General features: G+C 38.2%; 2 protein-coding genes across 5 annotated transcripts; both read right to left on the bottom strand.

The window, feature by feature from the left end:
• Positions 1–9,631: 9,631 nt before the first annotated feature.
• On the bottom strand, positions 9,632–11,041 carry LOC141601497 (uncharacterized). The gene has a single exon (XM_074421783.1). The coding sequence runs from the start codon at positions 11,039–11,041 to the stop codon at positions 9,632–9,634; it is 1,410 nt and encodes a 469-aa protein (XP_074277884.1).
• Positions 11,042–11,601: 560 nt separating this feature from the next.
• On the bottom strand, positions 11,602–15,645 carry LOC141600019 (uncharacterized). 4 transcript variants are annotated; one of them, XM_074420170.1, is made up of 7 exons: positions 15,530–15,645; positions 14,266–14,398; positions 13,589–13,628; positions 13,358–13,453; positions 12,760–12,962; positions 12,359–12,463; positions 11,602–12,253 (listed from the first exon to the last, which is right to left on the bottom strand). In XM_074420170.1, the coding sequence occupies exons 2-7, from the start codon at positions 14,391–14,393 to the stop codon at positions 11,812–11,814; spliced, it is 1,014 nt and encodes a 337-aa protein (XP_074276271.1). In that variant the 5' UTR covers positions 14,394–14,398; positions 15,530–15,645; the 3' UTR covers positions 11,602–11,811. The 4 variants fall into 4 exon arrangements, with proteins under 4 accessions (XP_074276271.1, XP_074276268.1, XP_074276269.1 ...); XM_074420167.1 differs by having other exon boundaries at positions 12,359–12,460; positions 15,530–15,620; XM_074420168.1 differs by having other exon boundaries at positions 13,589–13,865; positions 15,530–15,594.
• Between the last annotated feature and the right edge of the window lie 2,704 nt (positions 15,646–18,349).

Here is an 18,349-nt window from a genome sequence, read left to right as displayed (position 1 = left end):
TGGTCGTGGCGAGAGCTACTATAGTATTCTAATGAGTCGATTCTTTTGACTAAAGAATGTTCGCCTAAGGTGGCACAGTTTCAAATTAACTTTGATTAATGTTACTACGACCTTCGTAAATGGGGTCAAATGGGCATATTTTGGGTTATGATGGTTGTGGCTAGTCGAAGGGAATAAGTGCGATAGGAATTTTCCACCCCTTGTCAGGGTTATAACAATATCTCAGGGCCACTCGAGGAGAAATGAAATGGAAATGCGTGGCCACGCTCGGAAGGTTTCTATGGTAGATAATTCCGGTCAATCAGTTATTCTCCAGATCAAGAAAACCACTCTCGATATGATCACTTGCAAGTACGACCTGAAAGACACCTTGCATTGAGTGGGAGATAGTAATAGGACAAGAGAATTGGTGACGCACACTTGTCGAGGACAAGTGGGAGATTGTTGGAATATGTGTCCTCCGACAATAATGCGATCACAACTGTCGATCATGATGATCACATGTTTAAATCTCATTTTTAAGAATACATGTGGGATGTAATATTTTACAGTCAACTGGTCCACACATATCGGTAATGATTGGCTGACTAGAGTTTGACATTACTGTCGTGCGATGGTGGTGATCAGTTGATCCCCTTAGGTCATACCTATAGGGAAATACTCTTAATTGATTATTTAATTAATCGTATGCCGTTACGCGTTAATTAAATTGCTTAAAATTGACGGATGATTTTGTGAGTAAAGTTAACGTGTCTTATTGTAATTTGATTAAATGAGATACAGTCTAAGTAATCGAATTGTTTTATTACTTAGATAAAATTATTGTTTACGAAACAATTGAAATTGAATGAATAATTTATTATAAATACAAGACGTTGTAATTTATAATTTGATAAACCATTTTGGTACAAGTAATTACGAATTACTAGTCGATTTTGTAAATGACATATTTTATGAGTATGTTGATTTTTAATATGTTAAAAATACATTACAATTTCACATGTCAAGTAACATGTCACATACTCCCTCCATACCAGACCAATGGTAACATTGACCGTTTTGCCACTATTCATGGTCGTAGAGAATCTTCGATATTATTCTTAATCTATAAGACAAAATATAATCATGTGAGATCTTGTTTGATTTATTGTCATGAATCTATAAGAATATCGAATTTTTATAATTTTTAATAATGTGTAACAAAAGATATTTACGTTGCAAAACGTGTCTCGACAAGTGTGAAAAAATCAATGTTACCATTGGTGTTGTATGGAGGGAGTATGTCACAATTGACAAATGACAAAAATAAAATGGTAGTCCATTTTATGTATGGACCGAAAATGATGGTAGAAATAGGAGTTAGTGGGTTGTTTATTTATTGGGACTAAATAAACAATATGATTACCTAGTCTAATAGGTATGCATATCTATCACATGGAATAGAACAATTGTGATGTTTTATGTGCATAGGTCCCTTAAAAGCTCCCCCTACCCACCGGTTTTCCCATGCTCATTTAGAAGAGAATTTGTTCTCTTAGATTATGATTATTCATTCACTACTTAACATTAATATTTTCTAGTGTAAGAAAATATAAAACTCTCTACTATTTGTGAAAATCCTAGAGAAATAAAAAGTCACTAATCTCTTCTCTCTCAACCGAAAACAAGAGAGAACAAGTAAATATTTTGTGTCAAAATTTTAAGTAAGACTAATCCTAATACTAGATCATACTCCCTCCAATTTTTTTATATCTTCCCCTTTCTCTAATATATGTGAGGAGTATTTTATTGAAAGGGGAAGATAATAAGAACTTGGAGGGAGTATTATTTTAGTCTTTAAGGGTATTCCTTGGGTATATGCTTTTGGGAGGGATTCTATTTTGGATCCTTTTGTTCATCCATTATAAGGAAGCTCAAGAACAAGTAAGAAGGAGATCTTACTTGTGCCCTTTAATCCGAAACATCATAGTAAGAAGTGACGATTTCTTCTCTACTCTTGTTTTAGTTTGCATGCATAAGATTTGTAATTATTTTATGACTAAATAATTTCTCACATATATGAATATGTTAAATAATGAGATTAATGAATCCTACAGTCTGGACTGGGTAAGATGACCGGTCTCTTTTGCATGTTTCCCCTTTCCCGGAACCATATAAACATCCTCCGCGTCGTCTCTACCGATAACATTGATTTCGGGATCTTGAGGGTACCTTGGAGGGGTATTCCTTGGTGGGTAGTTTTTGTGAGGGAAGTTTTTGTGGGGTTGATTATTGTGAGGTGCATGCCAGAATAGTCGCGGGAGCAATCCTTCCTGGTGAGGGTAGTTTCGGGTGTTTGGAGGACCCTCCCTCGAGCGCGGTGTTGGTGTTGGTGGGTTGAAAATCAAATGGTGGTAAGCGTCGTCAAGTCGAGTAATCCTTTCTGAGAGACTGGTTATCGCCTTCTCAACTTGTTGGAACATGGCGAGCCTGGTTTCGGCGCTGAATACGAATACCCCGTCCGAGGTATCCTTCTCCAAGGCATTCACCTCGTCATTAATTGGTAAGATGAGGTGTGAGAAATCTAAGGTTGGATCGTCATCAGAGATAGCATGGACTCCTGAGGGGTTTGTCTTTTTGTTTGGTTTTGTTTGTGTAGGCAAAGGTAATTCCCCTTTCTCGATCATGTCTTGAATGATGTGTTTGAGCTTGAAGCAGGCTTCTGTGTCATGACCTTTCCCTTGGTGGTATTGGCAGTAGGCATTGGGATTCCAGAAACTGGTCTTCTTAGCCTCAGATGGATCTGGAGTGGGTCCAATCGGTTGTAGTTTCTCTTGGTCCATAAGCCTTTTTAGGGCGCTTGCATAAGTTGACCCTAGGTTGGTGAATACTCTTTGAGGGCGCTCAGCTCTTTTCGCGGTTGGCTCGAGGAGGTTGACCTATTCGATTTTGTTTGTTTGACCATAGGGGCGAGATTTGGTTGATGTAGATCCCTGATAGCCTCTACCGGTAGTTTTGGCTAGGACACCCTTACGGAGGTCGTCTTCGATGCGGGTTCCAAGGATTTGTAGATCCTGGAATGTCTTGATGTTTTGGTATCTCAGCAAGTTGGCATACACCGGGCGGAGATTGTTGACAAATTTCTCTACCAAAGTTGATTGACTCGGCTTACTGACCAATTGAGTGCTTACCCTCCTCCAACGGGTTAGGAATTCTATGAATCCTTCCTTATCATTCTGAGTCAGGACCTCAAGAGTACGGGTGTTAGCCTGGATTTCGACATTGTCAGCATACTGCTTAGCAAATTCAACTGCGACTTCGTCCCAGGTAGTAAGGTTCTTCGGTTCGAGGGAATAGTACCACTGGCAAGGAATCGGTTCCAGGGATGATGGAAAGATCCGGGTGAAGACTTCTTGTTTGACCCCCTTGATGGCCATGTAATCTTTGAAGGCCCGAATGTGGTTGAGTGGGTCCTCCATTCCCTTGAATTTGGGTATATCAGTCAAGGTAAAGTTGTCGGGTAGTTGATCCCCAACGGGCTCGAATCTTCGATTGTTCTCAAGGTAGATGTTGTTGCCACGGGCTAGGAGTTGTTCCTCCAAAAGTTTGAGCCTTTTCTCAATTTCAGTCAAAGGCGGAGTGATGTGTTCTCCGGTTTCCTTGTTTTCCAGAGTGTCGATACGGGTCTCGACACGGTCCAGGGTGACCTTAAGAGCAGTGAGTAGGCTGGCTAGTTGAGCAGTTGTAATATCTCTGTTGTCATTGTTGTTGTTGGATGAAGTTGAAGACGGGGCCATGGTTCTATTGTAGAAAAACGGCTCACATTACATCTCAATCAGAAACGGTTCAAAGACTAAATGCAGACAACACAAAGGACGGAAAAGAGATCAGACTCAACAAGACGAGGACGACCGTGTGTGGTGACTCGGTGCTAACTCGATTTATAATGTGACGGTGCTGACCGAGCTTTGACTCGCGTCCAACGTAGTGAACATAGCAACCTACACGCCAGGCTAATCCGTGGACGTATAGCGGTCTTTTGAAAGCCACACTCGGCGGCGTAAAAATGCTTTCGACCGGATCATTTTAGATCGGTCGGTTTCGTCTCGGTAAGGGTCTCGAAACGATGCAAGAGATGTTCGGAGTCACCACCAAGCATTTGTGGGATGCTTGGAACCCGTTCGAATCCACTTTATACCTAGGTCAACCAAGGCAAAAAGCGGTGTTTGACATAGGTACTAAAGATAAGGAATCGTCCCTCTTTAGCATCCTATCTCTAGAATGACTCTCGTACGCCCTGGATAAGGTCGTCCATTATCCAAAGTTTCTGAGTAAGAGGTGAAGGTACGTATTGGGAAACCCTTTAATCGGACACCCAATCCCGCCCGCGGTAGCGGCCTCTACTGACCGATCTTGTTTGGTTAAGTGTAAAAGTTGATAAAATGGGTAAATGCATGAATGCGCATCCACAAGTTTGAACCTAACATGTGAGCTCTTTATGTCGGTTGTTTAATCCAAGTATCAATTATTTGATGTCGATTTGGATTTAATGTTGATTTGCATGCAAGACGGAAATTAAACATCCATGTACCGAGTTAGGTTTATGGTGCATAACGTGATCCATTTGTCTTAGTAAGGCGTTTTGCAAATATGATGTAAAATGGGCAGATTTGTCATCTGATCCGTCATGTATTCGGGTTAACCGAAGTCGGGATCGTTCTAGAGAAGTGCTGGAAGAAAACAGACTCTGCATCAGGCAGCCAATAGAGGCGCGATCTATCTGGCGATGCAATCAGGCCTGTCCTGGTTTGAAAATGGAAAAATGAGTGGCCTGTTTAGACGCGGGTTAACAGACGATGAAAGAACGTCTTCTGACTATTGAAAAAGTTCGTCAAATGTATTGAAAAGAGGGTGTTTAAACCCGTTTTGATTTGAAAAGACCGTTTAGGCCGCTTTTGTGTTGATGTGAAGAACGAGACTTGAATAATCGTCATTGTTTTGACAATATTCGATGTCGGGTTCGGTTTTTCAAGCTTGACATGAATAGCTTTGAAAATAATTATGAACTAATTGTTTTAAGTTCATTTGTTTGCAATTAGTCAATGTTTATCATCGTACTCGGGTTAAAATCCGACATGGTATATAGAACCAAGGAAGATTTTGTGTTCGTGACTAATACATTTGTTTTGAAAATGTAAAGAAATGAAATAAAGGGTTTTAAAATACCTTTTAAAATGTGATTAACCAAATATTATCACCGAAACACGGTTTAAACCGTCATGGTATTAGGAACCAAGGGTGGAGAATGTTTCATGGTTAAAAGTTTGTCATTAAAAAAATGATTTGAAATATTTGAAATGGTAAAAATCGATTACAAATATGAAATGAAAACAAAAGGAGAAGAAGAGACCAAACACAGTTGGATTTAGGCTGAGAGGGGCTTTAGGCGCGAGCCTGGTTGCTATACAAGCAGCCCCTCCTCAACCAAAAATCCGGTTTTGGCTCATTTATCCCATATTTGGACCATGTTATGCATGTTTTAGCATGTTATAGTCATGAAACAAATGAAAAACATGATAGAAGAGGATTTTTACACCCTCATACTTACATGCTAGGCTTGAGACGAGAAATCGACGAAAGTGTATCAACTTGTTTGGTCGGAAAACTCGGTTTGAAAACCGTTTTAGCAATGTAAAAGAGTGTTTTAAGTTTAGTGATAGTGTAGTTGGTCGAGATGGTCGGTCAAGTGATTTAATGCACGATGACGGTACCAAACAATGTGTAAGGCTTGTGTTTTCGATCGGTAGGTCGGAAACACGTGTCGGTTTGTGACTTGAGAAGTCGAGTCTGGAATTTTAAGGGAGAAATGAGGGGGTGGACACTCGCGTAACTCTCAAATGTTGGCATTTGAGGGTTATTTATAGGAAAATGGGTGGTTTTGTGCGTTTTGAGCGACGTGGCCGCATAGGCTGCTCGAAGAGGCGCGAGCCATTTCGCGCGTCTTCGAGGTGTCTTGTCACTATCACGCAAGTGTAATCATGATTTGTTATATCCTAGGTTTTGGATGAACTTGTTTTATACTTGACCATTAAGGATTTCGGGAAACCTTAACATGGAAGTCTTTGAAAAGTTTGTTTTTTGTGTTTGACTTGACTTGACTCGTTGTTGGAGTAGGGATTTGAATTTTTGAGTCGTTTTTTGGTTCGGTGCCGGTTTTGACTTTAATTAGTGTCATTGTGACCCCGTCGTCATGCATTAAACACTCCCGGTACTTTTAAAAAGTTTTGAAATATTTTATTTTGGAAATCGTTTTAAGTTTTCCGACGTATAGTTATACAAAACTGTCGATCAAACGCTGCGATTCCTAAGCATGTTGTAGTCCGATAATCATCGGGTGTTTGTTGGAGACTTGACAGATACTGGGTATCTACATCCGCATTCTAGGCTCGGAGGATTCCGAGCCTACATGGACATCATTTCAACAAATAGTTTCAGTACAGACCCAAAACAATAAATATTTTATTTTTGAGCATTATTTTAAAAAATCGTTCGGCATATATTCCATGGACAAAACCCCAATTAGAGTAATTGAAAAAAATAAGGCTCTTTCTCAGTTATCTAAAAACAAAATCTCGCCTTGCTTTGGTCGTTAAAGGATTGACAGCTTACTGTGTACACAACAGTACAACTCACTTTATGGTTTTAACAAGGAAACTACTGAGTACTTCCTCCATTCAACTCCAATCTACCATATTTCCATTTCCATCCATTCAATTCCACTCTACCACTTTCCATAAAAAGCAAGAAAAATGACAATTTTATCCTCATTGCTTTTTCTTATTTACACCAAATGTCACTGCTTGGCCCACACTCAATTATACTTAAATCCCTCCCTAATTCTAATCTGGCCCAATTAACAACCCTAACCCAATCCACACTCACTAATCCTTCCCTCCAAATTTTACTAACCCAGCCCATTATGCCCCCCTTTATCCATTAAAAAAAATCCAAAACGGATCCCCTCATTCAATCCCACATCAGCCCAACTACTCCTCTCCCATAACTCTCTCAACTTCTCTAGAATCTTCAGAAACCCTAAAGTCATCCTCTCTTTCCCTCTCTCTAATTCCACCTTCATCAACTTCTCTTTCATCTTCAGAAATCCTAGATCTCTTGTGTTTTCCATTTATATTTATACTTTCTTCATCCTATTTCAAATATCCTCCTTATTCTACTTCTTCCGTTGTGTGTTTTTCTTAGATCTTTATGGCACCTCCTCATTCCAACTGTGGTCAGGAATGTCTTCAATGTGTTCTTGAATGGTATCGGCATGAATCATCAGAAAATGAAGAAGAAGATGATGAAAAGGATGAATCTGGGCCTGAGTCACCTCCTCCTAACGAGATTGTTCCTGATTCTCTAGATCCTTATGATTTAGGGACTCGGGTTGAGGAAACCCAGTTCGATGATGGATTTGTTTGTGTTCGTGAGTCCCCTGAGAAGCCTGGTATTCCTCCTATGGTTGAAGTGGGTTGTGGATCTGGTGATCCAGAAACACCATGCACAAAGTATATGAACGCTTATTTGAAGAGAATGGAAGATAAGCGGAAAAAATGTCCCGATAAAGAGAAAAAAGGAGTTGAATATGTGGAGGATAAGTCGCCATCACCAAGCATGAAGAAATTCGAAGCTTATCAGAAGAGATTTAATGCTAGGGTTCTTAAATTTTCCAAGTAGGAGGTATATTTCCTAAATCTGAACCTTTTACTGTTAATTTCATTGATTTTTGAACATTTCATTGTATATGACTGCTGGGATTTAACTGCTGTTAGGAATATGTTCTAGGATTATGGCTGTCTTTCAGTTCACAATGTTTGCATTCTGTTTTAATATTGTTATTGTGTACGGTTTATTTTGTTGCTTTTATATCTTCGTTGTGTTAGTTACTGTCATTGTTATTGTCATTGCTACTGTCATTGTTACTGTCATTGCTTACAGTTCAACTGTCATAGACTCATAGTGACTGTCATTGCTTACAGAGTGACTGTCATTGTTACTGTCATTGTTAGTGTCATTGCTTACAGTCAGTTATTGTTACTGTCATTGCTTACAGTCATTTCTACTGTCATTGTTACTTACAGAGTGACTGTCATTATTCTTATCATTATTCTTATCATTATTCTTATCATTGCTTACATCATTGCTTACGATAAAGAGTTAAATTCTTGTCATTGCTTACACTTCGATTCTTTGTCATTATTCTTGTCATGTCATTGCTTACTGTCATTGTTTACAGTTACTGTCATTGTTTACTATCATTTTTAGAATTAATGTTTGTGCATGTCTGATTGCTTACAACAATTTAATCTACTTTGTAGTAGTGATTTTCCATGAACCTCAATGAATGGTCCTTACTGGACTGAGAGGGTCTTCTTGTTTGGGGTGAGTGGATTGTTATTTTTTGTTGCTGATTGGTGTTGCTCAGTGATGAAAAAACCTTAATGGTTTGAGAGCTTTTAGATTATTTATGGAGTTGAATGGTAAGTGGCCACTAAATTTAAGTTTTTAAGCCACCACATGCTATATAAATGAATGGGTGTGTGTGCTCAACAATTTCATTTGCAGTATGAGGGCTCAATGATGACTGTTCCTTAATAGTTTGAGAGTTTTATTGGTTGTTGCCTTACTCATTACTGTTATTATTCGATGAGCATGGACTACCTTCATTGTGTGTGTGTGTGTGTGTGTGTGTGTGTGTGTGTGTGTGTGTGTGTGTGTGTGTGTGTGTGTGTGTGTGTGTGTGTGTAGGAGGCTTTAATACTTTACACAACTCAATGATGCGGCCAACAATGCCTGAGAGTTGATGTTGTTCATTTTAGGGTTGCTCAATGATGAATTTACCTTAATGGTATGAGAGCAGTAGGTATGGTATTATGTTGGAGTTGAATGGAGGAAGTATAAGTATAGGTTATTGCCCATTATATTACAGTAGTTAAGCCACCATATGGTCTACCTTTGAATGGGTGTGTGTGCTCAACAATTTCAATTGCAGTATGAGAGCTCTTTGATGACTGTTTCTTACTGGTTTGAGAGCTTTATTTATTGTTGCCTTACTCATTACTGTTATTATTTGTTGAGCATGGTATACCTTCATTGTGTGTGTGTGTGTGTAGGAGGCTTGACTACTTGACACAACTCAATGATGAGGGCACACTAAGCCTGAGAGTTGATGTCTGTCTATTCATTTAACTAAACTTCAATCTTAATATTCAACTGTCTGATTACATATGGTTGAATTCTGTATGCACTGAACTTTCATTCTCAACATAACTCTAAACTTAAACTGAATTGAACGTTTGTGTATGCCAGTATATGTCTTCAATGTCTGCATATGGTTGAGTTGGTGTCTGTCTATTCTATGCTTTTTCAATTGAACATGAACCATTTTTGTCAGCATAAACTAAATTTAAAACTGAACTTATAATTGAACATTGCATTTCACATTTGATTTCAATTGAAACTGAAGTTTAATGTTCATTTGAAATTGAAGTTTCAAATGAACATTAAACTGATCAATACATCCAAAAGTAAACTGAAGTTTAATGTTCATTTGAAACTGATGTTTCAAATGATCATTAAACTGAATATTACATCACTTTAATTGACAATACCTTACATTCCATTTGTCATAATAACTTAACCTTCCTAGTGCATCCATTAGGTGTTCTAGTCCTTGTGTCTTGCCTAGTCCTTGCATATATTCAATGCACTCTCTAACCAACTCTTCATTGACGATTAAATTCCTTGGTAACATACCAATTGCAGCTAGATGACCCTTTCCCATGTGTGGAATTGAAAAATTATTATGGCCCTTGCACATCATAATATCAATCATGACTGCTTGTAATGATAAGAATATGTTGTTGAGTTTGGTAGGACTGTAATCTATGAATGCTTGCATCACTTCATTGACTAGTTCATCAACTGTTTTGGATGCTCTTGATGATTGCAATGACTGTAATGCCTTGAAATAACCAAGGTCATTACAGTTTAAATCTGGTGAGTTTGGGGGTTGGAAAACTAATTCAATATTAAAACCATCTGAGTTTGCAGCAGCCATAAAATCAGGGTCGTTATTCTTGATATGTGGCCTTGCATTGTCTTGTTGAATGTAAATATGCTTGCTTAAACAGTCTGGCCACACACTCTTAATTGCTGGTATAACTTGATGAATAAGACAATCTTTGACAACCTGCTTTGTGATAGATTCAATAGGCTTAGTTTCCATTGTCCCCCTTGGCCTATTTCTGCTAGACCTTGCTGCTGGTACTTCATGTTTAAATGGAAACATGCTTATTTTCCCATCAAATATTAACTCCCCATCTGCTCCAAATATTGGCCTAGTAACTGCACACATGAACATAACCTTTGTGATGAACCTCTTTGACTGGCAGCTCCTATATGGCAGCTCCTCCCCTCCCACTATATACACCTTTTCATTGTCTTCTGTTATGAAGAACCATTTCTCATCCATGTGGATAGTATTGCTCATCTCATCGAATATTATTTCAGTCACTGGGATTGAATTTAGATCCAGAAATTCTTGTACTTGTTGTTTAACCACCAATGACCTCAATGAATGCAGTAGCCTTTGTTCTTTGTGAAAGTCACTGAGTTTGGGATGTAATGGACTTGAATAAGGCTTAAGTAAACCTTCATTCACCCATGAATGGACTGTTCCAACTGAAACTCCACAGTTTTTAGAAACCCTCTCCATGGTGTTTCTTTTAGAACTGTCAAGTGATTTGATATGCTCAATGTCCGGTAGTATTCTTTTCCTGTTTTTATTGCCTATTCTTCCACTCTTGACATCAAGTTTTTCTCCTACTAACCTTGGTTTTTTTGCAAGTTTCCATATGTTTGAGATGCTTCTATCACTCAACCCGAACCTTTCTGCTGCCTCTCTAATAGCACCAAATCCAAGCTTCCCATCATTAGTTTTTTGAAGCAAGTAGATTGCAACTTCATTCCGTTGTTCCTCTGTCATACACTTAAACCTCATTGCTGTGAAGTTGAAGTTTATTGAAGACAGTTGTGTAATTTGAAGAAGAAAAGCCTTGTAAATTTATGTAAACTTCAGAAACTTTTTTTTTTTTATTATTCTTGTTAATTATGGAGTTGTAAAGTTTTTTTTTGTTTCTTTGTTAGTGAATGACTTTGTAATTTAAGGAAGGAGAAGTATTTGGTCTGGCTTTATATGTGTGTACAGCAGATTTGTGTACTTTCAGCAACTTTTTTGGGTGGGGGTGAGGGGGGGGGGGGAATTAAGTGCCAAAATTTTGGTGGGCTTTTTGAAGTCTTGAATTATTTGGTGGGAAGTTTAGTGGGAAGTTTAGTGTATGATCACTTTGATAATTGGCACACAAATTCTGGTTAATTAAAGCACTCAACTCACTTCCAAATGTACTTTTATTAGTTGTTTATTTTTGTCTTAAAACTTGAACTAAATGTACTATGGTAGAATGGAGTTGGAGTTGAATGGAGGAAGTATTAAGTTTACTGTCAACAATCTAGTGCCACACTTGCACAGTAACGCTAATTTAATGATCAAGAAATGATTAATTTGATGCAAGCAAGTTTAATAACAATTCCAGGAAAGCTTGAAAAACTTCATATTTCATACATCATCCCTGAAACTGGAAATGTAATACTCAAAAGATAAAAGAAACTTCCGACATTTAGGAACAAAAAAAAAAGTTATTCAAACCAACTTGAAATTGTGACGTTGCGAATACAAAGGATCAAAGTTGTCAAGATTAAGAACATTTAAGATTACTCGCTGCCTCTAGGTGATCCCTGATAGTCATCATCGTCATCAATCACCCTTCCATTCCTAGCAACTGGGCTAGGACTGCGATCTCGTCCATTTTCCTCATATGGGCTTTGAGAGCCTCCATTCCTCGGACTCTCCTTCTCAGCTTCCTCAATTGGGCTCCTGCTCTTAGCCCTTGGGCTCTCGCCATAGTCAGACCCATTAGCATGCTTGTCATCCCTTGGAGATAGGCTATCCCTACCTCGAGGGTCCCTCTCCTCAGGTGAAGGGCTGCGTTTCCTGCCCCGTGATGACACAGGGGAGCCCCTGTGTCGCTTCGGGCTCCTGCTTGATGACATAGGGGAACTCCTTTGTCGCTTTGGACTCCTACTTGGTCGAGGACTCCTTGATCTGTTAGCACGCTCAAGGACCCTTTCTTTCTTTGGTGGTGATCGGGATTGACTGCAAAAAGATACATGAATCACTACCGTTCTAACTATGAAGTGAAAAAATAGGATAGCCAAGAATAATAATAATAGAACAGCAGTGACAAGAAAATTAGAAAACCTGTAGCTTCTGCTTCTGCTAAAGCTGCGGCTACGGCTTCTTCCACGGCGAGGAGATGCCAAGCGTCGACGTGGGGATGGAGAACGTGATACACTTCGGCCTCTTCTAAGGAAAATAAGATCATGATCAGCAAACCAGAAAAAAGGATACTATATTAAATAATTAATCATTGCAGTCATCAAAACATTAGGAAAAAAATACATATCATGTGGTATGCTCGCTCCGAATCTGAAGGAAACAAATTAACTAAACAAAACATAAAGAGGTTAAATCAATTTTCATTCTGCATACCAGCCAGTAGGTGCTTTATAAGACAGCTTAAACAGTTTGAAATAACAGATGACGTGACGAAAATAAAGAGTACATAGCTTATGTAAAACAAAAGGACAAACAATTTAAACCTCAGTTTCTTGGGACTGTTCTGGCAGTTCCTTTCTACATGGCCCCGTTCTCCACATCTGTAACACTTGTTCTTCCAGTCACCTGCTTTGCAATCTCGAGCCCAGTGACCATCAATTCCACAGTTAAAGCATCTGCCTGATCCTGGCGGCGGCCCTCTACCACCAAAGTCACGGTCACGTGAACTACCTGGACCGCGGGGTGTCTATACGAAAGAAAAGAAGGAATTTTTGTTAGGGATAAATATCTGGATTACAGATTCACAAAAGTATGATGGTTGGCGAAAAAACCGATTCCTAGCACAATAACCATAAAGAGAATTCTACACTACCAACAATACTATCATTAGAAAAATGTTTTTGAAACATACAGTCGACACCACTAAGTCACAAATGAACCAATCAAAGGAAACTCCTAGGATACGATCATAAAAATAAATAAGAGGAATATCAGGATATGACGATCATAAAGGGCGCACAAAAACTGATGAACCGAGAGCAACACTAGTTCACTAAAGGAAAATCTGTAAATTGATTTACAAAAATTAGCAGATAGAACGCTCTCAAACATCCAATAATGAAATTGTGCATTAAGACATACCCCTCTTGAAAACTCCACAATGATTCGGCTACCATCAACATCTCTGCCATTTAAGCTATATCTCGCATCTTCGGCGTCACGAGGATCACTGAAATCCTGTTTTGGTATGGTCAGAAGAGAACACATAACAGAGGCTCATATCTCATTAAGGAAGCCATTCAATAGATATTAGAACTGCTAACAATGACATTCTATTGAAATAGAAAAGGGACACAGAGAAGAAAAACATACAACAAAGGCATAATCGCGCTTCATATCCACGTCGCGTACTCTGCGTAAACGGGTGCCACAAACAGAAGGCCATCAGGATAAAACCGAAGAGTTGATACCTCGCCCCTTACAGATGAACTAAACACCATTTTGAGAGTGTTGCCAATCCCATTAAAACACGCATTAAACTACAGAAAGAATCGCCAAAGTCTCCTATACATTGCAAGAATGGCCACCAAATGCATCAAGGGCAACCATCTCACCATAGACCTCCAGGCTAGGCAATAAGCCTAGAAACCTTCAACAAGACATTCAAGTTAAGCCATACGACACATGAAGTTTGCAATGTTCGTGAACAGATAGTTCCACAAGAACCAATTGCTTAAAGAAGAAACTCCCACTACCCTTGAACTATGTTAGTTACATAGCAACAGTCAAGAAAAGCATTCAACTCTACAACTCCACATGGGTCAGAAAACCAAATAACAGTCTACGAGTAAAGTTTCACTCTTTTTAAGTCGGGACAAAAAATAAATAAATACTGTTACTTGATTGGCTCCTCTTCACAAATCCACAACCCAATAGAGGGAAACATACAATGGAACTTGAATATCACATAATTCACCAAAAAAAAAAAAGTATGTACAGGTCACTTATTACCACATGAAATAACCAGAACCGAAAGCTCCTCCCATTACCTTCCATATCGACTGAAAAGATCCTCCAGGTCATGGGTTCTAGTGCGTGATGATAAATGTCCAACATAGAGACGTGTACCACTGCTGTAACGATCACGGTCACGACCACCTCCACCGTAACGAGACATTTTCCCTGCATCAAATAATAAACGGAATGAACAAGATAACAACTCTCAATCATAAGACAATTTATGGAACAACCCATCTAAAAAATAGTCAATAGCGGAGAAGTTTTAACATGGGCTAGGTAAGGCAGTTTCACTGTAAGACAGGGAGTAAACTAGCAAAGCTTAGGATCAGATCAGGATTTATGCAAGTATTAGCTTTATGAACCTAAAGTTCTTAATGTAAGTGTGTTAAGAAGCAAAAGTTACATCCTTCGTCAACAAGGAGTACTATCTCAACCTTTACTTTTGTAGTTACAAAAAATAAGTTAAATTCATTTGCTCTTTAACCTTTGTTTTCTCTTTCCGCTCTCCTCTGTTAAGTCTATTACTACTTCAAGCACATACATACATAGTCAAATACTTTCATCATTGAATGTAAATCCAGAGTTGGTCGTTGACAGCATGGTGTTGGGTACTTACAATTTTCAATTCTATTTCACTTGATGGATATTTATGTTTTGCAAAGTCAAATTTTCTCTAATTTTATTTCTACAAATTGAGATATTTATACAAGTATGAGAACATTAAATATCTGTATATAACAGAAGAAAATTAGATTTTTGTGACCGAATATTATTTTTACAAAAGTGGTTATTAAAACAGCGGTGTGTACCTTATATCTAAATTCAGTATAACTGATCTAACCCAAATTATCTGGAACACCCACATATTTTGTTAAATTAGACATGTATACCCCGATCTTTTGCATATACTTGTGTAAGGCGGTTCAACACAATAATTGACCAAAATAACTCTAATGAACTGTGTTCAAAACATTAAATAAGTAATCGTATGGATAGATGAGAACATAAATAATTTGAAAACTGAATAGATGCATAAATAAATTTTAAAAAAAAATAGGTAGAAATTAAATAAGAACAGCTTTAATTTGTACCGTAAATGTAAAAAAACCAGAATTTGAACTAAGACTCAAGAACAATCAACCAACTAAAGATACCAACTTTAGCAAAGAAAAAAAAAAAACAATTCTTCAAAACAAAAATCATAGAAAAGATGCAGGATTTGTACAAAGATGACTACATAGGAAAAGAGAGAGAGAGAGAGAGAGAGAGAGGGGGGGGGGGGAGGAGGCGCACCTGAAGAAGACGAAGAAGAAACCCTAGATCTGGTTTGGGAATTGAAGGGGAGAGAGAGAGAGAGAGAGAGAATAAGATGAACTTTGTTACACACGAGGATCTTATAGTGCAACGATAAGGTGTGAACATCGTACGGTTTAGATAATTTTTGTAACAAGGATCTTGATCGACAAACTGATCAATTAGGTCGAGGGAACTAGACCTCATAAACGGATTAATCGACAATTGGGCTGGAGATAAATTATTTAGGCCTGGTTAATTTTATCTGTCGGGTTGCGAAACGTTGTCGACGTTTTATAACGAACCATCTATACTTTTTAAAAAAAAGACCAAACTACCCTTGCTCACTCTCTCTCTACTCTATACCCTCCCAAATCCTCCCAAACAACAAACTTAAAAAAAACAAAATCAAGACTTTGTTAATCGGATTCAATGTCAAACAACGAATCATCTCAATCAACGGCTTGCAAAGCTTGTTCCCGTCACAAATAAATGGTTATAATTAATACCGTCACCAACAAATTCCTCAAGTGAATCCTGTTAACACGCAAATTTAATAATGATTAGGTGCTAAAATACGTAAAACGACCTAGATATACGAAAAAAAAGTAAATAAAAAGACGAAAACTAAATTTCAAAATCTGATCCATGAAGCGACATTAAGTATCATTGTCCATCACCAAGCCAGACATTGAAACCAATTTTCCATGCCCAAGTGAGACATTGAATCCCCACGTCTAACCCCAACAGAGACGCCCATATTCAACGTCCGTCTCATCATGGACGTTGAAATTCATCGTCTCCCTCCAATCCTGACGCCAACTATCAACGTCCCTCCCTTAAGCAGACGTGCGGATTCATTGTCCAGTTCATGCCACACGTTGAAACTCAATGTCTCAGTCCATAAGGGACGTTGAGTTTCAATGTCTCAGTCCATAAGAGAAATTGAGTCCATTTGTGACTTTCAAATTCAACATCCTTGTTCATTTCAACGTCCACTTTCCTAATCGACTCATACTAGGCAATGTCCAGCAATGTGCAATTCAAACGAAAAAAAATAACAATTCTGTACATTATTAATTACTTAATTATTTAAGTTACCAATAATTCGTCGTTAGCCGTTGATTTAGATACTTGGTCGTTGGCCATTGAATGGAGTTAACAATGTTGTATTTTTTTTTTTAAGTTTGTTTTTTTTTGGAGAGAATAAAGTAGAGAGAGAGTCCAAGGGTAGTGATGGTCTTTTTTTTAAAAAAAACGTCGACGATTCGTTACAAAATGTCGACGACGTTTCGCAACCCCCTGGTTTAGGTGTGGATCGGGTAGTATTATTGGTTCATTTTTGGTTTGTAAGAATTCGGATTAAACTGGGTTATTTCGGGTTCATATTTGTTATTACCAACTTATTTAGGTAAATGATAATATCACTAGGCATGCTATTATTCACCATCTCACAAACATGACTGGCATTATTAAATTCGGAATGACATTATGCCTTCCCGTAATTTAAGGATATGATGATTAGTGCTCAACAATAAACATTCGGGACGGGTCATATTGGGTCGTCAATCCGGGTTACGCTCAATCTTGAGTCCTCAATTTGGGTATTGGGTAAAGTTATTAGAGCCGCGTGTGAACCACGCCACCCTCGCGCGCACCTGCGACGCGACGACACTCGCAAGAAAGGAGGCACGTAATGGGTTTGATACCAATCTGCTCTGAAAACTCGATGAAAAGGTTGAAACGAGCTTGCAATTAGGAGTCGTAACCAAATTATTATGGAAAACTAGTTTTTGTACCTGTGCACTGCACGGGTGGCAATATAGAGTGTTGATCTAAGTAGGGATTACGTATATATATTTTTTGGAGTAAAAGTGTAAGCTTAATTCATTAATAGATTTTAGATGAAACTTTTGAAAAATAATTTTTTTCATGCATATTTTTGTAAAATTACATTTTGTAATTTATTTATAATACTTTGTGATTTTTTTCCTTTTGAACTTGTTAAATCATGCAAGTTGAATTTTTTTTATTATAATCTCAATAATGGTGCACATGAGATTTATTATATTATACTGTCATCTCAAATGTTATGTTTTACTATTGTTTAAATGAGCTTTACCAAATGCTATGTCTTAAACTCGTGCACAATACGTAAGGGTGGAAATGTAAGTGTTGTTAAACTTAAACATTACACAGGTAATTCATATACCATTTTTATTTCGATTTCTTAAATTATGTGAGGTACCCACCACCCCAATCCGCCTCTCCTAGACTTGTGTAGATACCCAGTATCTGCTGAGACTCCAACAAACACCCGATGATTATCGGACCATAACATGCTTTGGAATCGCGGCGTTTGATCGACAGTTTGTGTACAACTTTACGTCGGAAAACTTAAAACGATTTCGAAAATAAAACATTTCAAAACTTTTCAAAAGTACCTGGAGTGTTTAATGCACGACGACGGGGTCGCAATGACACTAACTAGAGTCAAAACCGACACCGGACCAAAAACCGACTCAAAAAATCAAATCCCGACTCCAACAACGAGTCAAACCGAGTCAACCACCAAAAACAAAACATTCAAAGCCTTCTATACTAAAATTTCCCGGATTCATGAATGGTCAAGTACCAAACATGTGACTACAAATCCTAGGATAGAACAAATCATGATTGCACTTGTGTGAAAGTGACAGGACAACTCGAAGACCCGCGACGTGGCTCGCGCCTCTTTGAGCGCCAGTGGCCACGTCGCTCAAAACTCACACAACCACTCATTTTCCTATAAATACCCCTCAAATGCCCCCATTTGAAAAC

Source organism: Silene latifolia, chromosome 9 (assembly GCF_048544455.1).
Source record: "Silene latifolia isolate original U9 population chromosome 9, ASM4854445v1, whole genome shotgun sequence".
Classification (NCBI taxonomy): domain Eukaryota; kingdom Viridiplantae; phylum Streptophyta; class Magnoliopsida; order Caryophyllales; family Caryophyllaceae; genus Silene; species Silene latifolia.
Note: the sequence above shows the minus strand (reverse complement) of the source record. Positions and strands in the feature narration are given on the sequence as shown.